At 41.4% G+C, this 22,710-nt stretch overlaps 1 protein-coding gene across 6 annotated transcripts in view; it reads right to left on the bottom strand.

Moving 5' to 3' along the window:
• BAZ1A (bromodomain adjacent to zinc finger domain 1A) overlaps window positions 1–18,542 on the bottom strand; it is a 42,648-nt gene extending 24,106 nt beyond the window's left edge. For 4 of the 6 annotated variants that reach the window (XM_033143660.1, XM_033143652.1, XM_033143669.1 and 1 more), the window contains exons 1-11: window positions 17,309–17,475; window positions 12,153–12,431; window positions 9,646–9,789; window positions 9,117–9,218; window positions 7,524–7,611; window positions 6,559–6,693; window positions 6,013–6,115; window positions 5,186–5,340; window positions 4,349–4,444; window positions 3,021–3,159; window positions 2,275–2,421 (exon numbers count right to left, since the gene is read on the bottom strand). In XM_033143660.1, the coding sequence (XP_032999551.1) occupies window positions 2,275–2,421; window positions 3,021–3,159; window positions 4,349–4,444; window positions 5,186–5,340; window positions 6,013–6,115; window positions 6,559–6,693; window positions 7,524–7,611; window positions 9,117–9,218; window positions 9,646–9,789; window positions 12,153–12,431; window positions 17,309–17,421 (1,501 nt within the window). In that variant the 5' untranslated portion in view covers window positions 17,422–17,475. Of the gene's footprint in view, window positions 1–2,274; window positions 2,422–3,020; window positions 3,160–4,348; window positions 4,445–5,185; window positions 5,341–6,012; window positions 6,116–6,558; window positions 6,694–7,523; window positions 7,612–9,116; window positions 9,219–9,645; window positions 9,790–12,152; window positions 12,432–17,308; window positions 17,476–18,286 lie in introns of those variants that run through there. The other 2 variants (XM_033143642.1, XM_033143687.1) reach the window with 2 other exon arrangements.
• Between the last annotated feature and the right edge of the window lie 4,168 nt (window positions 18,543–22,710).

Raw genomic sequence — 22,710 nt, 5'->3', positions numbered from 1 at the left:
CAGGTGGCGCTGTGGGTTAAACCACAGAGTCTAGGGCTTGCTGATCAGAAGGTCGGCGGTTCGAATCCCTGTGATGGGGTGAGCTCCCGTTGCTCAGTCCCAGCTCCTGCCCACCTAGCAGTTTGAAAGCACATCAAAGTGCAAGTAGATAAATAGGGACCGCTCCGGCGGTAAGGTAAGCGGTGTTTCCGTGTGCTGCTCTGGGTTGCCAGAAGCGGCTTTGTCATGCTGGCCACATGACCCAGAAGCTGTCTGCGGGCAAACGCCAGCTCCCTTGGCCTATAGAGCGAGATGCGCGCCGCAACCCCAGTCGGACATGACTGGACCTACTGGTCAGGGGCCCCTTTACCTTTACCCTACAATTGTGAGTTTGCTCAGAATGCCTCAGTCAAAGCTATGAATGATTCAAAACAAAAACTTGACTTTACAATTAAGCAAAGGAGTATTGCATCTAGAATCTTGCAGTGGGAAGTTTTCAATTTAAGTGAGTCAAAGTTTAACATAATATATGCATGAGAGAAAGGCAATCAGATACACACTAGCAATAACAATAGGTGCTCAGAACAGTCTACATACGACTAAATTACTCCAAACGGCAATAAAAGTTTCACTTGTGGGTCCAAGGAATCTCATGTTCAACAATGACTACTGATTGAGTGTGGAAAAAGCACAATTCCCCCCTGCAACTGATTTGCCAGAAAGGAGAAGTCATTTGGATTTCCTCTCAACAGAATAATGACTAAATCTTCCTTGCACAAAGGAAGAATCACATGCAGCTTTGCTTTCTCCCAAAAAACCCTATTTCTCTGAATGGTGTGTGAGATCAAACAGATTTTCAGATTGATGCACTTGACTCTACAAAGCACACGTCAACTGTATGTATTTCTTTTCTATATATATTTCTTTTGTGCACTATACTACAACTGTTATTGTTCTGGTTCCAGAGAAGAGGTGTAAAAGTACTCAATTTGGGGCAGGTGTGGGGAAATTTTGGTCCTTCAGATGTTGCTGAACTATAGTTTCCATCAGCCCCAGCATGCATAGCCAATGACCAGTGATGATAGGAGTTATATAGTTCAGCAACATCTGGAGGGCAGAAGGTTCCCCACACCCATGTTAAGGGAATGCAAACACTTAATCTAGAGAAAATGCCTTTACCAGACAAATTCTGATAAAAATTGGGAGAGCGGGGGGGGGGGGGGTCCCGTCAATATTCTAGTCCTCAGGGTTAAAAACAAAACATGAATGTTGAGCAAATGTTTCCAAGTCAGACCAGTAGCCCATCTAGGTCAGTCTTGTTTTCCCAGCCCTTCCTGAAGATGCCAAGGACTGAACCTGGAGCCTTCCATGAACAAAGTGGATTTTCTGCAACTGAGTATGCCGCTTTTCTATTTGCTCTTTTATTACTTTATTCAGATGTGACTGCTGTGTGTGGTAAAAAAATATTACTATAAATCAACAAACAAGCTATTTGTTACGTGTTTCTCTTCTCATACAAGTATGCAACAAATGAAATAAAAATAAACCACCACCAGAGCTACAGCACACCTTGGAAAGATTATTCAAAGTCTGCAAATGCTGCAATAGATTTAAAAGTGTGCCCTTTGGAAAATAATTACATTAGCTAAGAAGTGTGATATTACAAATCTGGACCAGGTGTTCCAGTGTGTGGATGACAATACTACTGTCACCGAAGAAATGAATAGTAAAGCTATGCACTGTTATGATGCCTGATTATTATTTAGCTGACATAACAAGAAGTCTTACAGCACTTTAAAAAAGCAACAAATTTATCATGGCAACCTTTCATCCAATGAGTAGACTATATAGTCCACAAAAGCCTTATGACAATTTTTTAAAAAAACTTTTCCATTTTTGCACAAGACCAACACAGCTACCCCTCTGAAAGTTATGTAGCTTACAGTGCTGGTGAGAAAGAAATATCTTTTGAATCTTCAACAAAGTTACTGAATTCTGAAGAATTTTAATGAAAGGGATGTGTTAAGTTTTGAGACATCTTGAAAACCTGCCAATGTGAAATTCTTGTTATGTATAATAATGGGAAAGGTTGCCTTTTAAAAAAATTAAAAGAGCACCTACAGTACACACCAGAATCAATGCTGCAGCTAGCACCTGACACACTTTGGTTTTTCTACAGCAATCATGCGCACTGATGTGGAGCAATGTTAACTGAAATATTCCCATGCATGCAAATTAGTATGCGTGCCTATTAAAATGGAAGCTTTGCATTAAGAAGCACAGTTGAAGTCTGACCTTTGGTCTCAGCATCAGCTATTTGGTCTTTGGCCACTTCTTCTTCTTCTTCAGCAATGGCTTGGAAAATGGCCGTCAAGAAGAAAAACAGCAATTCACATAGTGGACCTTCACTGTCATTTCCAACAAGAGCTTCCTCTAAAACCTCTGTAAATAAGAGAAAGTGGATCTGTTCAAACTGCTACAAATACACAGTGAAAAAACTGAAAGCTGTTCCTATGTTATGTGATTGTCAAAATATTAATCAAGTCAATACATAGAATATCTGCCAAATAGGTCAACTAGAGAAACAATTGCTGTGATCCAGCAATTTATTCCAGGCTCAAGTGCATAGAAAGGCAGGTGGATCATCTCTCCATTTGTTTAAAGAAAGGGCAACGTTCATTTTGCATAATCCCACAGGGCAGCATGTGCACTTGAAATGAAAGGGGATATTTGGCCACATGAAAGATCCATGCATGCATCTGAGCACATATAGTTGCCCAGATCAGGATGATTGCTGACAAGCAGCATATATGAAATAAAGAGCAGAGTGAATAAAATACATTAAAACTAATGTCAACTGGAGGCACCTAAGCCAACCTAGATCCACAGCTGTACTCCCAATATTGCACCATTAATGCATTCTGGGAAGGAAGAGAAACTGTTTTTTTCTTCCCCCACAAAACAAAATCTGCAGACAGGATGTTTGCAAAATCTGCTGCTCATGTTTCCTGTAGATTCAGTTTGCCTAAAGATTCACTTGCCTAAAGTCACTCCATCAGGAAATTCATCTTGAAGATCAAAGAGTTCACCAAAAGCATGGAGAAACTCCAAGACCATGACAGCATCACCAAAGATCTCAGGAGGTAGTCTGGTTTTCACTGGAGTTGGAACTGGAAGTTCCTGTCATGCAAAGTAAATATTTATTGTATGTTTCAGTTATACATATGAGGTGAATAATCAACAACATACATCACAACAGATTTGGCTCATGTTTATTATGTTGAACAGATATATTTTTGATAGCCAAAAATATTACAATGACTACTCAGAGTGAGTGTCGGTGTTAGCATACAGGCAGAAAAATAGAGGAGAAAGAAGGTGGCAATGGAAGAAGAGCGGTGACCACATGTAGTGCAATGTCTTGTGCTGGTCTTGCCAAACTGAGAAAAAAATAATTCTCCTCCCATTAATTTCAATGGAAGGGAGAAATAATAGCTGCCACTCTGTTCATGTCAGCCTCAACACAGGATATGGTGCAACTCAATACCATCTACAGCACACCATCACCAGTATATAAACCCTACAGAAGGGAGACAGCAGGGTGGGAAAGGCAACTGTGGGTGCCAGAAAACATCCCACACAATTAAGCAAGGAATCATGGGATCACATGCTGCAAAATTAACTACTGTGACGGTCTCACATCTGAAACAGCTCATAGTATTTTCACTTTTTGTATGTTTTAAAGTATTGTAAATTTTCTTGATTTTCTTATCTTTTCATAAACTGCTTTAAGGTTGCCAGGTTTTGGTTTTTTAAACAATCAAGTGATGTATAAATGTTATGAAATAAATAGAAAACAGGCAGAGATTGCATGTCCCAAGTGCTTCCATCACTCTGTGGCCTCTGCTTTGGTGCTCCACATGAGGGCTGGCAGATGTGGGCTGTGTTCTGCTGCCCTGATTAAAGCTCATATGCCCTCTGTGCCCCATAGTAGGCAATGGCCTCCTGTTCTTGCTATTTCCCAGGGTGGTCTGGTAGCATGTCTAGGGCTCTGACTGCAGGATTCACTCACAATGGCACACTTAATGCAAGTAGAAGATTGCTTTGCAAGTTACAAAACTTATCTATGACTTAAATTATTATCTATTAAATATAAAAAGTTCTGAAACTTCACAACCATCATTTTAAGTCCTTTTTCCCCATAAGAGGAGAATGTACCGGTATGTGATAATCATATGGTGGATTTGCAATTTCAGCAGATTCGTCAGGCAACTTTTCTAGCCACAGAAAAGGTCTGAAAAACAATGCATAAATACACACACAAATATGTGGATTGTGGACACTCTCTCTCTCTCTGAAGTTCCATTACCTTAAGATCATCACATTCCATGTCTTCTCTACGCTTACTCCATTGTTTTAGATGTTCCAAATATTTCCTTTTCTCTTCGCGAAGCTTTTCTCTTTCCTGCAATTACACAGAAAATGACTACCAAAATAGTTAAAAACAGATGTATCTAGATTATGCACTGGAGTAATAAAATTCAAGATAATGTCAATCCATGTACTTTTATTAGAAATCTTGTAAGACAAGTGAGGTTTATAATTTAATCTAAGCAAGTTATGATTTGCTGATTATTGATACTGCATAATTAACTGTTGCTGTGGATGCTTATGGAATTTACTACTTCAGTTAAGAGAATACATAAAATAATGAGGATATTGACTGTTTAACATTTGTCTACATCATTCTATTTATTGTACATATCTTGGTAATGACAATAAAGGAAAATGTAGCAAGACACATTCTCATTCACCACGCAGGTGAAGAAACAGCAATGCGTCCTACTCTTCTTTGTACCATGATTCATATTCCTAAATACAGTTGTATCTTGGAAGTTGAACAGAATCCGTTCCAGAAATCTGTTCAACTTGCAAAACATCTGGAAACCAAAGTGCAGCTTCTGATTGGCTGCAGGAAGCTCCTGCAGCCAATCAGAAGCCCCATCGGACATTCGGCTTCCAAAAATAGTTTGCAAACCAGAACAGTCATTTCTGAGTTTGCAGCGCTCAGGAGCCAAAACGGTCGAGAACTAAGCTGTTCAAAAACCAAGGTACAACTGTACTGGGAACCTCTAAATGTAGTTATATATTTTAAACTATTAGTGCCATTTCAAACTATTAGGAACCCAGGTGGGGAGTACCTGACCTTTTCTTTTTCTATTTTGAGTCGCTCTCTCTCTTCTTTCTTCTTCAGCCTTTCTTCTTCCACAATCTTCTTAAGTTCTTCCTTCCTTTTTTCCTTATCTTCTCTTTCTCTCTTCTTAGATTCTATAGCTGTTGTCTTTTCTCTTTTCAATTTTTCTTTTTCAAAAAGTGGACAGGAGAACTAGAGTTGTATTTTTCTTTTTAAAGAAATTATTTATATAAGCCACACTTCAAGAACAAGTTAATCAAATCTGGCCACCTGTGGGTGATGCCGTTTCAGTCAAGGAAACAGCCCCAAACAGACATGCTATGACTACAATCCCAATCCCAATTACTGGGAAGTAATTATAGTTCTGGTTGTAACCGTATGTCAGAGGGATTTGTTTCCAAGCAAGTATGATTTATGATGATTATATCCCACCTTTCAGGTAAAAACATAATGCTCAAATCAGCTAGCACATAAATAAAAGACAATAGTAATACAATAATGCAAAAAACCAACAACCAGTAAAGAGGAAAATCAGCAACTAGTTAAAACATGTATCATGGCATAAAATGACATAGACTAAAAAGAAAAAGAAAGCCTGACTAAACAAAGCAGTCATAAGAGTGAAGAGGCTAAATGAACCTGTCGCAAAAAGAGTTCCTCAACTGAGGCACAGCCTCAGAGAAAGCCCTCTTTTGAGACAGGACTGCAACAGCTTCTTTCTTTGAAGGATAATACACTAAAAACTACAGCACTAGTTCTACAGAATCAACAAAAGCCAGCCCATTATGCATGTTTTTCATCTAGAAAAAAGCTTATTCATCGCATGAGCTTGTACTTACCCATGGCCCTCATTTCGTCTTTTTCTTTTTGGAGTCTTGCCCTTTCTTTTGCTGCACTGCTTGCATTTCTAGGACTAAGCTGCTCTTTTGCAACAAAATCCTCCTGGAGACAAAAGGAGAAACTCATGAAAGGGCAATAATTGAAAAACTGAAATCTTTTAACAGCTTGATGGAACATGTCGCCAAGTTAAAATGTATATGATGAATGAATAAAACTAGAAATGTATTTTATTTTGTGGCAATAGCAAGTTTTGACTACTATCATTCCAAATGTAAGCACCAGTTTAATCCATCTTCGCTGCATATGAGAGGCCAGGTTTTAAGTCCCACCTGTGTCCATGGACTTTCAGGGCCTTGGTATATAAATTATTATCTCTCAGAGTATTATATGGCCAAATGTGGAACAATTTTGACTTACCTAAGACAACCATGGCAAATATGAAAAAACACAGATAGTAAGGTACTTTGCAGTTCTGAATTGCTGTAGGATGCAATCCACTGCTGTTTCTTGTTGAAAAGCAGATTATCAAGTACTGCATTACTTACATGATCATCAGATGCCATCTTTGGAGGTCTCCTTCGCCGTCTGTTTGAAGGACTGAAGACAAAAGTGGGTGGATCATCAGGAAAGAGGTAGGAAAAATTCTGTTCTGCTATCTTGTATTTTGCAACTGATATTGCCTTGTAGAGAAAGATGGGGAAAGATTGTTGAGAAGGCTGCCTGCTCTTGCATGTACACACTGGCTAATAAGCTACTGTTTTAGAAAGAGACACCGTTAGCCATTATTTCCTAATCCACACCACAGGAATGAAGTATCTGTAGTATACGGAACACTCTTTAGTAAACATCACTGAAATAAATTAATCATGAGTGAATTTGGGGTGGAGAATTATCTTTTTTCTGTGTCCTTTTAACACAAATGCAACATTACAATGAAAAATACACCACCATTGTCTCATATCAGTTTCTAATTTATACAAAACCATAGTAGCATTGCACAATAGTTGGAAAACAAGTTTGGGCTAGTAAATAAAATAAGTACTTGCTACTACCACTAGAGACTTTTCTAAATGAGTTTTTCTCATCTCTGAAATGTAGTGCTTGAACACCTTGAGGCTAATTCATATAAAAACAGCTGACAGAATCCAATACTTTGGCTCATGCACTCCTAGTATGCTCTCATGCCCTATCTGACAGCAAGCTATCGTTTATCTAAAACCTGGGCCAGAAAAGGACAGTATAGTATATGTAGGTCTGATGACAGTCAAACCATAGTTTACCATTTCATGCAAACTGCAATTATATACTTTTTTTATTTGAAAAATTTCAAGGTGGTTCACAATATTAAAGAACAGCTAAAAACAAACAATAAAGCAATAATTAATGGTAGCATCAAACTACACACACACACACACGATAACACAACTAAACTGGGTATCACATTAATTTCACTGCCCATAATATGACCAAAGTACAGTCTTGCTTCAACTTGTTTAATTATTTTGATTACCTTAACTTTAACAATGCCATCATACGATTCACAGTGCTGCTTCAAAAAGAGCTTCAGTCTGTCACGAGAAAATAGATGTTTCCTCCGGCTATGGTACAGGACAAAAAAAAAAAAGGAACATGCATCAATATCAAAGATGATTCCCAACTGAACTGGCACACTAAAATAGTTCCTAAATTTAGTTTTCAAGAGGAAACTATTCTATCAAGTATTTTTTTCAGGAACTACTGTTCCTGGCAATTCTAATTAAGTAATATAAATACCAAGTCACTCCTGAAATAGAGTCAAGATTAACCAAGCGCTCTTACAGTACTATAATCCAGAGATTGCCAACCCAGCATCTGCAGACGCCAGGTTTGTGTCCCTTGTGTATTTTTTTTATTTTTGGTGGGGCAAATGGGAATGTTTTGGAGGGAGGTTTTTGTTTTGTTTTGTTTTGAATGGCTGACATTACGTTCTGGCCCCCTGCGAGCATAAGTGAAATGTGTGTAAATGGGGGGCACCCTGCTGCGCCTCCAGCTCATGAGGCCGACCTTCCCTGGAGTTCAAAGGGGATGTCCTCTTCAGGCTCTAGGGAGGAACTCCTTGTGAGTCAGAGGCTTGAGGCTGCTCAGCTGACCCCACACACCAGCTGAGCAGCCTCAACTAACCTCCAGCGGAAAAGCCCAGCAGGGGCCACTTTCCTGTGTGTCAGATGTTAGCCCGGAGGCTGAAAAGACTTAGCAAAGCCCCACTGCGAATCCAGCTCACAAGGAGACCCTCCCCAGAGCCTGTAGAGGATGTCCCCTTCAGGCTCGAGGGAGGGTCTCCTTACAAGCTGGAGGGGCAGGAGGGGCTTTGCTGGTGCTCTTCAGGTCTCTTCCCCTATTTCCGGGTTTCCAGGGCTGCACATACATGCAGTCACATGTGAATTGAACATATGCAGATGGGGGGGGATGCCTGTACATGATCGAGACCTTGGAATGAGAGAGTGGGAGATAGGTATGCATGTGTGTGTGTGTGTGAAAGAGAGAGATGGACGGATGGTCTATAAGAGGAGAGATGTATGTGCTGTATTTAAGAGAGAGGTGTGTGTTTATATGTGTGGCCTATGAGAGATGCACTTGGGCAAAGGGAGAGGAAGAGATGTATGTGTGCCTGTGGTCTGTATGCGTACGGTTAGTGTGTACATGTGCAGGGAAAATAAGTTCAAGGATTACAGTCTAGGCTTTGGTTTAGGGGTGGCTTTGGGTCTTTGTGCCTTTAACAGCTGTGTAGCTGGCAGACACTGAACAGGTTAAGCCAGGCTTTCTCAACCTCAGCTCTCCAGATGTTTTTGGCCTACAACTCCCATGATCCCTAGCTAGCAGGACCAGTGGTCTGGGATGATGGGAATTGTAGTCTCAAAACATCTGGAGGGCCGAGGTTGAGGAAGCCTGGGTTAAGCCTTTTCCACTATGGAAACACAATTTTGGGGAAAGACTCACCCATTCACATTCTGTCTGTCAGACATTTTAGTATCTGTGTGGCCACAGATTTATTTTTGAGCTATCTACTCAACATTGCTCCTCATATGCATAATAGGGCAGTAGGAACATAGCCATCAGTGCTTACCATATCTGAGATGCTTTCACTGTAACAGATTCATACAATTGTTTCTTAATAGGCTTCACTTTGTACTTGAACAAGGAGGGTTCAGTTATGGCTTTTTCCTTCCTAAAAACAAATATCAATTACGGTAATTTCCTCCCTCTGAACAGAAACATTTCTGTGCACCATTTCAATGAATTAATTCCTTCAAACTACAAGAAATTAATTGTGTAATTAACTGTAAATAAAATGTACGAAGCATAATCTCACATAAAAAGTTTGAATATAATTAGTATTTCTTAAACCAAATGGTTGCCCTAAACAACAGGAAAAAATATTTAATTATATTAATTTTCACACAGACACAGCATTCCAGGCTTATATGCTGAGCTGCTCCGACAAATGCACATAACTCAGGTGCCTTCTCAGATTTTGGAATGTTGTAATTTCATTCCACTAGAGGTAAAATGGCTGCATAGAGGTTTTACATTAATCCTGTTTTGTAACCTTTTAAAACTATCCATATTTTCCAAATCTAAAACTAATCTTTTACCCATTTTGTGCAGAACTGGTATCCAAATCTGAATCATCACTATCGCTAATTACGATAGTGACTCCATCTGAATTGTTAACGTGGCCATTAGTCATTCCATTTTGATGCACTGGTGCTTTAACTTCCAAAATATTACACTGCAGTCTGAAACAAAGCAAACGTAAGAACATAACATTATATTTTGTGCAAAAAGATTTAGTTACAGGAATATATACCTAAAAGTAGTTTGCAATCCAGTATCATTTCATGCTAACATACAGATAAAGAGTGGAAAGAATGTTTCAAGAGCAGAGTCAAATATAAAGTATGTGCTCATTCTTTCTAACCCTTGGATAGTCTATGAACTGAAAATTAGCTTTACTTTATCTATGTTCTTATCACATATCCATGTAGTTCCATAATTTATTATGGGATGCATCCAGAGGTCTTTGTGGGAAGAAAAACAGTCACTAGCGCTATTCTGCAACTGCATAAGCGTTAGTGTAAGTTTGTGTGGGGCTATAATAGGTGAGTATTACAGCCGTTCTCATGCATTTTGTAAACCCCTGCAAAGGCAAAAGGAAGTCTTAATTTGTTATTACTTTCCTTATGCAAAGACTATTTACATGAAGGCAAGACTATCTGCATGAAGAACAGTACTCCGACATGTAACCCACTGCAAGAGTAGGGAGAATTTCCACATGAGTCTTCAGCACATTGCAAGTATGAGAGTACATCTACTGTAAACATTTACCCTATTGACAATGTCCTATTACACCAGTGATATTAAATTATCTGTTTTGGTTTTCAGCCTTAATCACAAAGCCTCTTGTTTTATCCAGATGATAAGAAAACATCTTGTCTGTTATGTTACTGAGAAACTAGATATTAAACACAAGAAAGTGGGAAAATAAAAGGTTCTATGTTGTTTGTGTATCTACACTAGCAAAAGATTATCCTTTATTACAGTTGATGACCCAAATAAACAAGGATAACATGGTTGTTGTCTAATCTCGTCTTAATAATGGCCCATTTGCTTCCTGATACATTGTAAGCCTCCATTTTTTTGTGAGCATGTCACCTAATGAAGACAACCATTAAATTGTTCAATGCAAAAGGAAAATATGCAATTAACACCTCTTGTTGTAGATGTTACACTTACATACATATTGCTATTGCTGAAAAGTACAGGACAGGCCTTTCCAATTGTATAACAGACCAGACTACATTTAGCATATTAGGGCTCATTGCATTAAAACAGCTGTGTTCGTTAGTTCAGTTGTTTCAGTTCAGCTGCATTCTGTGTAGACTAGCCCAACACAAGGACATAGGAGATAGGAGCTAAGATGACAGAAATGGATGAGAGAAAAGACAATCTATTAGCCTAGGAGGAGTGGGGAGAATGTGGCCAGCTATGGCTTAGCTTGGGCCCATATTATAACAAGCCATAAGCCAAGAACAAACTTTGGTTAACACTTGAAGTTTGCTTGCAGAAAAGCAAACCACAAGCCCAGGTTCAGACAAGTCAGACTCTGGGTTGTTTCCTTGGCAGTATTAGGACCAGGGGAAAAGCTGAGCAAGAAATTGCAAGCAGCATGCACCAGCACATTTTCACATTAGACTACAGCTTGTTCCAAATTATGGTGGAATGTTTTTTAAAATAATAATAATAATAACCCCAAATTTAGTTATTTATGGTTTAATGTGACATGTGAACCAGGCCCACAAGTCACAAAGCCAGAACTGCAATTTCCATGTTTTGAGGATTAATTTTTGGTTTCATCCAGCAAAATTCACAAGTTGATTCCAGTTTGAAATTAATCAGTTGTATACCTGAAGTTCTGGATATCCTAAGAATGGCTAGAAGATCAGGGACAAGGCAAGGGCTCCTTCTACTCTCCCTTTCCTCATGTGTGAATTTCTCCTTCCCAGTTATGGTTTCATTTAGCCATGGGGTACCATTATAGTTGAATAGCCCCAGTTATCACTAAAACCGTATTTGCTTTCTTAATTATATTTTGAAATTAATATTTGAAGTGGGTTTCCAAATTCTTATTAAAAGGAAATTAAGTTGGTGCTGATGCAAACATAATGTTTGGGACATAGGGGAGGAGGGAGTTCAAATCTGTTACATATTCCAAATTATTTAAACATGGTGAGCATCTCATGCATCTGCATTGGGGCCATTGTTTTTTAAATGATTGAAAACACAGCAAAATAAAACATCCATTATCATGCAGGCTGTGTGTTTTTTATTTAGATGTATATCCCACCCATTCTATACGTACAGAATAATGCTTTGTATCTCAGAAACCCTTAATCTGTCAGTCAAAATCTTCCAGATAAGGAAAAAGGGAACTGGGTTGAAGAATCTGATCTAGCTACAAATTCAACCACAGATTCTAGCCATGTGACCAGCCAAAGCTACTTAAAATTAAGCTGTTCACAAGATAACCCTAGATTTTCTTTTCTTTTTACAAGAGCCATAAATATATATCTCAAAACTGGCAAATATAAGAAATACTTACCTTTCACCATTATTCCTAAGTACTTCAACAATTTCACCAACAAAATAACGGTCCTTGACATAAGCAAAGATGTCATCACAAACTTCATGAAGTCGTGAGCGCTGAGTGAGGGTAACTAAGTAAAGAACTGGAACAATAAGTGGCTCTGGAAAGTTCTGGAGATTTTGTAGGGCTTTCTTTTCTGATGCTAGTGCTTCTTGATAGGTGAGTCCAGGTTTACCGGTAACAGCACAACTCCACACAAGGCTATTACACAGAATAGTTCGTTCAAAAAAGTCACTGCAACAGAGAAAGTTAAAATAACTGAATATGTCAAATACATTTTTAAGAACAGGCAACCCCCACTTTGCACGGGCGTGCTCTGGTCCATGAGGTCATGAAGAGTCGGACACGACTAAACGACTAAACAACATCAACAACTTTGCACGGGGGTTGCATTCCAGGTCACCGCACGTTCTGTGAAATCACATGTAATTGGAAAAGTCTGCAAACACCCTGCTCTTCCCCGCTCCTGGTTTCAAAACTTGGCCTTGATGCCTACAGTGTCTTAAAGCCACTTTCTCTCTTATATATTGGTCTTTGGATAGAATAGCTCATTATGCTTTGGGGAGATATAATCTAATTTGAGTTTAAATATAATCAAATCCAGACCCAACGTGTCTTATGTGGGACAACAATTATGTGGTACAACTGTGACTAAACCTTAGATTTTACCTGATTCATCATACAATTCTGTTCTTATCACACTAATCTCCTACTCACTTGCTCAAATGTGAGCTTGATTTAGGAGGCAGGTCTGGAGATGTGGGAGTCCACAAGCAATTTTTGTTCATGTCTACTGGAACTGCCCTAAGGTTACCAATTTTACTTTGTCTCCTTCTATATCAGTTTCACTCATTTCACTTTCTTTTCAAAGGGAGTAAAGGTAAAAGTAAAGGGACCCCTGACCGTTAGGTCCAGTCATGAACGACTCTAGGGTTGCGGCGCTCATCCCGCTTTACTGGCCGAGGGAGCCGCTGTACAGCTTCCTGGTCATGTGGCCAGCATGACTAAGCCGCTTCTGGCGAACCAGAGCAGCGCACGGAAATACCTTCCTGCTGGAGCAGTACCTATTTATCTATTTGCACTATGATGTGCTTTCGAACTGCTAGGTTGGCAGGAGCAGGGACTGAGCAACGGGAGCTCACCCCATCGCGGGGATTCAAACCGCCGACCTTGCATGATCAGAAACCATTTAGCATGGACCCATGATTGCCATGAAGCAATGAAATACTGAGCCACTTCCAGAAGGGAATGTTGAAGTTCCCAGCAATACCACCCTGGCTATCTTAAATACGGAGACTGCTTAACAATGGTAAGGACTATACACCAGCAGAATCCCTATCCTGAACACCCACCATAAAAAACACATGCTCAAAACTATAATTAAATAAAGAATGAAAACTGTAATGTTGAATGAGGCACCTGGGTATGGGAATGGAATCACTATAGCCCACTAGGCCACCTGCTACTGTTTGGGAAAACTGGCAGACAAAAGCAGGGAAAGATTTACATACAGCCAGGTCTTTGTAATATATGCCAGGTCAGCATGCTCATCCAGGATTAAATTCTGGATGGCAGCTGTCTTCCCATTAACTGAACTAGCATTCAGCTGCAAGACTTTCAACCAGGGGGACTGTCAACAAAGCAACCAAGATTCAATTGGTCTAGAGAGATACTAATAATATGATTATGATTTTAATGATTTGCTGCTGGGCAACTTCTAAAGGTGGCACTTTATGGGTTCAATGAACTTCTTAGGTGGCAAAAAGAGCTGATGCTTCTAAGATGAAAGTTTTGCCAGTCTCTTCTAACTGAATAAGGAGTAGAGAAAATGCCAAATCTTCTGGTGCTATAGAAGTGTTTTATAGTAGTATAAAAAAATCCTGAAACTTTAATTTAGCAGAATTTGTGGATTTGTTGTGTGGATAGTATTGAATCTTACGACTTCTATTAATTAGTTTTTTAGGCTGCTTTTAGGCAAATACCTGTCCAAAACAGCTTACAATAATATATATATATATATATATATATATATATATATATATATATATATATATATATATATATAAAACTTTAATAAGCACTACAAGCAAAAATTGAATCAGTCTATCATCCAGCTAATGAGATTCATGCAGGTTTGCAGTCACTGTAACAGAAACAGTAACCTGGGAAAGCATGCATGTCCCATGGTTTCCTTGTACCACAGAACATGGTGTCTCTCCAAACCTGACAGCCAGCATCATGTAATGGTCACTGTTGGACTTAGCCCAAAATACTTGGCCCCAAACCCTGATTAATCTGGAGTAGCCACTTTATCTCCGCCTCATTGAGCTGCTGCAAGTATATAATTGCAACACTACATATATGCATACAAATTTGATAAATCAGAAATGTAAGACCAGTTCTTATGTAATGGTAACTGATGATTTTGCTTCTTTCCACAAGCATGCAGCCAGGGATAACAAACCACGATCCCTGGGTTAAGTATTATGTCCAAACCAGGGCCTATGGATGTTTTACTCAAATAAACCAGTCAATAAGCCAAGAATGAACCTTCTTGATACTGGTAGGTTGTATTTTGATGTGAGCAAAACCACAATCCCCAATTTTGTGGGGATGTGTCTTTTAAATGCATAAATGCAATTTTAGTTTTTTACTCTGTTTTGGTTTTATACTGTTTTAATCTTTATACTATTTAGCAAGTTGCTTTGGAATACATTTTGTTAAGAAAAGCATTAAGTACAATTAATAATGACAATAATATATTGGCTGTGGAAAAGGGAAGATCCTATTAGTAAAAAACAAAAACACAAAAACTGCTCAGCCAGCCCACTACAGTTCCACACTGTTCATGGAAGAAGAGACTTTCCATTCTCTGTGGCTAACACAGATGAGTGGTTGCCTTCCCCCCCCCTCCCTGGTCAGAACACTCATTTGCCTACATGGGATTACTTGCTACCCCTGACTACCAGATACACTGTTAAATACAAGAATGCATTAAGAGCATCCTGTATTTTACAAACTTATATATCCTCATCTAAGTATATCTAAAATCAGCCAATTCTGAAAATAATGTTAAGATTTCTTCTCTTGCTGCTACATTTCTAAATGGAAGAATTTGATAGGCATTTTCTTGCCCCCGGTCTCTTCTCACATCTCCAACAAATGGGGGTCTAGCAATGGTTTCTCAATGGTGAGCAAAAGGAACTCTGCACATGCCCTTTTGTGTTATCAGTTCCTGGGACAACACTGAGAACTTTTATACCCTATTGCAGTGTTTTTCAACCACTGTTCCGCAGCACCTGGTGTGCCGTGGGTAAAATTGAAAAATTACTTTATATATAGTCAATATATATAAAATTACTTTATATATAGTCAATATAGGCACAGAGTTAAATTTTTTAACATTTTCTAATGGTGGTGTGCCTCGTGATTTTTTTCATGAAACAAGTGTGCCTTTGCCCAAAAAAGGTTGAAAAACACTGCCCTATTGATGTCAGTAGAAGAATTGTGCATAGCTCACCTCTCCAGCTAAATTTTTTTGGACTTCAAAGTGCTCAACTTTGGCTGGATTATACATAAAGTGTTGTGAATAAAGGGGAAGGATGAAAAACATATTCCAACTTCTTAGCTATCAGAGTTCTGGATGAACACTTGTCCTGAAGAACTTTTTCTCCTCCCATATATTATATTTAATATGTAAAGTTCACATATTCTCTTCATACCTATGCCAATACTTAAGAACAAGGATAAACTGAAGTTTATAAATATATTTTAAATTAATCTAATTGAATACTACATGCAATTACTATTCGCGTCATCTCGTGGGAAAACGCAGTCCTGTGAAAAGCTATTATAGAAACTGAAGGCTCCTCTAAACTGGGAAATACGTAACTCTTATTTTCATTAAAATCTCACCCAAAAGTAGTGCTGATGTACTGAGCTTTATTTCATTAACTAAGTAACTAGACTAGTACTTTTAGCTAATTAATTGATAGCCTGCCATTAGAGAGAATACCTTGTGGACCAACTGTCCTCCTCTTTCATTTTTAAAACTGAAAAAGCCAGAGTGAAAGCCACAAAATCAATAGAACTCTTAATGCATGGCAATAAAGCACAATACTGTACTGAGATACACAGCTTTAGCTAAACCAGCACATTCAAATGCGTCATCACTTTCAACTATTGTACTTGCCAGCGTTAGAAGAACCATGACAGATACTACGGAAATAGAATTATCACCCCATTGGAGCTTAAGAAACAGGTGCCGACGAGTCCTACTCGCACGGGTGGAAGTTTAGGGTACTAAAACGCCTAGTGTGTCGAAAAGAGGGCGAAGGGGGGAAGTTTCAAAAGAGCTTTGAGGGGGGTCGGGCGCTTTTAACAGATAAAAACCCGACTCAGTTGCACTATGAAAGGAGACGGCAGGAGGGGCTGTCGATGTTTTGAACTCAAACCCAACGGAGGCGCATTTAGGAGCAGGAGGAGGCAGCCGCTGGGGCGGCTACAGTAGGCGGCGCGTTTATTCTCCGTCCTGCCAGCTGCTGGGAAAACAATAGTGTGCGTGCGGGGCGGTTAGCAGCGCCCGTCCGGGAGGCTCCCCTTCGCGCCGACCCCAAAGCGGCGTCTATACAAAGCGGCCGGCCGGCCGTTGATTCTGTGTGGCGGTTTCCGCGCTCGGATTCGGTCAAAGGCGCCAAGTCGCTTCCACAAACGGGAGGCAAACGCGAGCACCTACCTCGCGAAAGGCCTAGTGGAAGCCGCTTTGACATGCGGCGGGAGGGGGGGGTGTCTCGGGATACCCGCCCCCCCCCCACCGCTTGCCACAAACTTTGTTTCCTCCTCTCCCCCCCCCCCCGCCTCCCGTCCTGAGGGGAGACACGCGCTAAAGGACAGCGGGCAGGACCTGGCTCGACGCCCCCTCCTCCCCTAGCCCGAGGGGCGGTCAGGGGGTTTCCCCGACCTTTCGGAGGGGGATTCCCTCCCCACCCTCTTTTTTCCCCAGGCCAGGTGTCAGCCATTTCCCGCCGCCTCCGCCGCGCTTTCCTGTTCAAATCAGCCCGCCAGAGCCCACGAGGAATTGGGGGGGGGGGAGGAGAGAGAGAGAGACTTACTCGTAGTTCCTGAAAATCTCGTTGGTGACCTTGCAGTAGAAGACGTGCTCGTCCGGCCGAAGGTCAGCTGGGGGCTTCTCCCTCACGAAGGGCTTTCGGTGTAACAGTGGCATCGCCCGGGTCCCGTTTCTAAGTAGAGTATATGAGGAGTAGGGGGGGGGCGAGAGAGGAGGGCGTCAGGTCGAGGCGAAGAGGAGCGGCGGCGGCGGCGGCAGTAGCAGCAGTCCGAAGACGGTTCCTTTTGTGTGCGTGCGCCTGACACGCCGCTTCCTCGCCTGGGACTGAGCGAGCTCTGTGTGCGCAAGGGAGAGAGCGAGAGCGGATCCTTCCTTTCCTCCCCCGCTTCTCTCTCTCTCCCCCCCCCTCCCCTAGGCCGCCTCACAATGGGGCCATGACGCCGAACAGCAGGCGGCGGCGGCGGCGGCAACGACTATTCCCTCCTCCTCCTGCTACTACTACTACTACTACCCCCCTTCCTCCTCCGCCGCCACACAACGTGCTCGACCGACCCGGGGATTCCCCTCCCCCGGTGTCTAAGGCCTCCCTTGGACTCACCCCCGCTCCGCCCACGGGGGTCGCCCTCTGACCGGCCCGGCGCGCTGTTCCGCGCACCTCCTTCCGCTCTCTCGCTCCAAAATGCCAAGCAAACAGGGAAGAGAAGGGAAGAAGGAGGGCAAGTCTTTTTGATCGCTTATCTGCTTTCCCGGCCAGCTTCTGCCGGGACTCTCTCCTCTTCCTCCCCCCCCCCCGCTCCCCTTTCCTCTCCTTCTCACACACACCCCGTCTGATCTGAGGTTTAATGAGGGATCCCCTCCAGCTGAGAGGCTGTTAGATGAGCCTTCCCTTCCTGCTGTCAGGATGTACACGAGAGTGCCTTCCCCCCCCTCCCCATCCTCCTCCCCTGTCTTCCCGGAAAAGGTCTGTAAGGCAAATTGACCCTCCTGAGACAGAGGTAAAGGCTGCACCATCTCCTCCTACCTGATTAGTAGCTCGATTGCCCCTTCCGCCCGGCTGGTACCTGATGAGCCTCCCCTCTTTTATTTCTGCCCCCCACTAACCCCGCTCCTCGGAAGTTTTTGATCTACTACTTCAGCTCTCAATGAGGAAGAGCTGTTGGGAGGAGCTTTCGACTTCTTTCCCCTACATCTTTATTGGCCGATCACCGCCTTTCCAGCTTGTGACACGCAGGAAGACAGAGAGCTACATTATTAATTAATGGTTGAGGCGCTCATCCTCCATTTTTGAATTAGCAGCCCCAAAGCTCAGTGGCGTGTGTCGAGGCTCATAGAGGCCTAGCCTGGTCATTAGGACTCGTTGTTAACCCTGGTACCCAGGGAGCAGGTTGGATAAGGTTTGTTTGTTTCCTAGTAAAAGATACTTGGAAGCTCAAATAATATGTGATCATTGCATTCTAAGAAGAATATCAAGTATCTTGATACAGAATGTACATACAGAATGTTGTTTCTGTTCATGGTTAAACACCATCATGTATTTCTAACAAATTAGGGAATAACCTCAAGCAAGGCCAGGTCCTTAACCTGGGTCACAGGTCACAATTTTTAGGGACGCTATACGTCTGGACATACCCGGTATTCAGCCCTCTTAAACAGTGTCTGCAGAAATGTCAAGGAAAATCCAGACTATGGCAGCCTATGTCTGTAGATCTTGTAAAAAAAAATGGGCAAAATAAAAAATGTTCAATAACTTTGACACATACCTCCCAAAAAGCTCATCGACTGCTTACATACATACATAAATACATTCTTTTATTCAACCGTCAGAAAAAAATACATTTGTACACAATTAAAAACCTCTGAAGGAACTTTGAAGGGAAAAAAGGAAAACATAACCCACAATGGAATGGAGCTAAACAGATAGCCCCATATCGATACAATAAATTAATATCTTACAACACTTAAAAGCTAAAAAAAAAATAGCCACCTGGGAGGCTCTGTTTCTAGTGACCATTGTTCAGTAAGTATAAAACCTGTCTTTCTCTGGATAGAAAGCTAAATTGACGTAAAAGTGGAGCTATAAGGTTTTGCCTGAATTCTACATAGGGAGGACAAGTCAGAAGAATATGTTTGGTAGACTCAACCACACTCATAGTACAATGACAGGTTCTCTGGGTGTATGGAATTCCCTTGTACCTTCCCCACAATACCGCGGAATCAAGGGCGTTTAGTCCGGGAGATTGCAGTTCTAGCTTGATTGTACGTCATAGACTCCAGGTAGAGGTGTGGCAATCCACAGGACTGAACCTCTTTTATGACCTCCCCTTCCCACGATGACTGGAAATCATCCTTCAATGTCAAGGGGGCAATGCCCACTGGCTTAAAACAAAGCTTGAGCCATAGTCAAAGCTTCGTCTTCAAGGCCACATATCGTAGAGCTTGCCAGACGACAGCATCAACTGCTAAAAAAAGCGTAACAACTTTTGTGTCCGGGTTTTCCACTTTTTGAAATATGGCAAGACTATTTTGAGCACTGATGTTGGACTTTTTTTTAGTGTTGTGAGGATTCATCAACTAGCTACATATACACAGATGATTCCATGGCAATTGTTTCATATTCAAATCCACAGTAAATGCTCTCCTATCTTAAGCCATGTTCACAAAGGTTACTTTAACAAGCCCATAACACATATATTTCTTATAGTGCTTGCACACAGTTTATTGTGAACTTGATGCTGCTCCTGAATGAAAGTTTTTCACACTGTACTTGTCAAGACACTACCCTGTGTCTCCCCCTTGCCTGTTCAATCCAGTTTTCCCATTTTGGGTAGGTGGGTGTGACTTACTGGAGTTTCCACAGAAACACTACATCTGAATTAAATGAATAAATAATATAAGGCAGTACTTGGATGAGAACTATATTGCATGCAGGATCAACCCCAAGTCCCTTATTCACACGTGAAAAGACTTAAAATAGGGAAGCAGTAATACATACACATTGTATTTCCAGAGTTCTTGTTCATAAGATAAGAGTGGTTTTAAAACACACATATTTTAAAAGAATGTCCTCTTATACATAAAGCTAATTGAACAATTAAAATTAATTCATACCAACTGAGGTATCTAAAGCTGTTTTACCATTTGTCATGTAAATGCAACCATTTAAAACAAATTGTAACTGCTGGTATGGAGCAACAAGATGAGACCACATTACAATGATACTTAAAACTCAGCACTGGCCTGTTAGCTGTAAGGCCCAATTAATGGTGTACAGATGTACAAAGCCTTATATGATTCTTGAGCCCAAATACCTAAAGGAGTGTCTGCCCAATAACTACCAACCCATGCTTGAAGACTGGTGAGAGAGGTCCTGCTCATTGTTCAGTTGGTAAGCATGGCTTGTGCACTTAGCTGTCAACTTTCCCCTTTTCTTACGAGGAATCCTATTCAGAATAAGGGAATTTCCCTTTAAAAAAGGGAAAAGTTGACAGCTATGCTTGTGAGGTGATGACTGAGCAGGGCTTCTCAGGGGCAGCCCCCATTTGTGGAACTCCCTTCAAGGTGATGCTTAGTTGTCTTCCACCTTGACAAAAATGAGGTGCAAACTTAACAGTGGTTATTGGCATCTGTCTCTGGAGACAATGGAAGTGTGCGCCTTTGAGAATGAGGTCTAACTGTTGGAAGGTTGCAGCGCTGATGCAGGAAGAGACATGTTTTGTTACAGATGAAGGTGTCCATTTGTACTGCTGCAGATGCACCATGGCGTTTCTTCTCTCTGCGCTCTTCCCAGCGGTCATTCCTCTGGTCACAGCTATGGATACATGACTTGACTGCCTGTCTCCAGGCACTGTGGTCATCTGCAAGGGATTCCCATATGGCAGGGTTGATGTTGCCAGCCCTCATGTCATGTTTCCAGACAACTTTGTAACACAGCATTGGTCTGCCAATTGGCCTGGTGCCAGAAGCCAGCTCCCCGGAGAGCACATCCTTGGGGATCCTGCCAGCTTCCATTCTGTGGGCATGACCAAGCCAGCCGCTTTTGGAACAAATGGAATGAAGAATAACTGTTAAAAGTTTTATTGTCTACTATATGATATTTTAATTGTTGGTGTGGATTTGTTGGTGTTTTAACTATTGTTTTACTGTATTTATTATAATTTATAGTAATTATTAGCCACCCCAAACTCCTGGAGGAGAAAACAGGACCTAACAATAACTAAATATTCAACAAGTAGTAAGCACTACAGATGCCAGGTGAGATGTTACTTTTGAATCAATGGGATTAGACTTGGGCAATCAGAGCACTGGTATCAGTCCAAAAAAAAACCATCCCTCTCCTCATCCCAGGTCTTACAATTGATTCTTTATCCAGTTCATATGCTTAGGACAGTTTCTGTTTTTCTTTTAAAATCCCAAATTGTATTCCTTTCAGTCCTCAGCCTGCAAGTAGGCCTAGGTATGGCTTTCACTAGCTTATCTAGTTATCTCCCGCTTGGACTACTGCAATGCGCTCTACGTGGGGCTACCTTTGAAGGTGACCCGGAAACTGCAATTAATCCAGAATGCGGCAGCTAGACTGGTGACTGGGAGTGGCCGCCGGGACCACATAACACCGGTCCTGAGAGATCTACATTGGCTCCCAGTACGTTTCCAAGCACAATTCAAAGTGTTGGTGCTGACCTTTAAAGCCCTAAACGGCCTCGGTCCTGTATACCTGAAGGAGCGTCTCCACCCCCATCATTCAGCCCGGACACTGAGATCCAGCACCGAGGGCCTTCTGTCGGTTCCCTCACTGCGAGAAGCAAAGCTACAGGGAACCAGGCAGAGGGCCTTCTCGGTAGTGGCGCCCGCCCTGTGGAACGTCCTCCCATCACAGGTCAAGGGAATAAACAACTATCTGACATTCAGAAAATACCTGAAGGCGGCCCTGTTTAGGGAAGTTTTTAATCCGTGATATTTTAAATGTATTTTAATATTAGATGGAAGCCGCCCAGAGTGGCTGGGGAGACCCAGCCAGATGGGCGGGGTACAAATAATAATAATAATAATAATTATTATTATTATTATTATTATTATTATTATTATTATTATTATTTCAGTAGCCAGTGTTGCGTAATGGCTAGAGTGCTGGACTACAACCTGGGAGAGCAGGGTTCAAATCACCATTCAGCCATAAAGCTCACTGGGTGACCTTGGGCCAGTCATCATCTATAATCCTAACCTACCTCACAGGGTTGTTGTGAGGGTGAAATGGGGAGGAGTGGGACCATGTACACCATACTGAGCTCCTTGGAAGAAAAGGTGGTAAATAAATGGAACAACTAAACAAATAAATTATCAGGCTTATTCAATGGAATTTTACTTAAAGGCTAGTCTGATGGTCCATTAAATAAATATTTATTTTTCTGCATCTTTATAAGGTTATGCCAGAAAGGGTTACTTCTTTAC

Source organism: Lacerta agilis, chromosome 1 (genome assembly GCF_009819535.1).
Source record: "Lacerta agilis isolate rLacAgi1 chromosome 1, rLacAgi1.pri, whole genome shotgun sequence".
Taxonomy (NCBI): domain Eukaryota; kingdom Metazoa; phylum Chordata; class Lepidosauria; order Squamata; family Lacertidae; genus Lacerta; species Lacerta agilis.
Note: the sequence above shows the minus strand (reverse complement) of the source record. Positions and strands in the feature narration are given on the sequence as shown.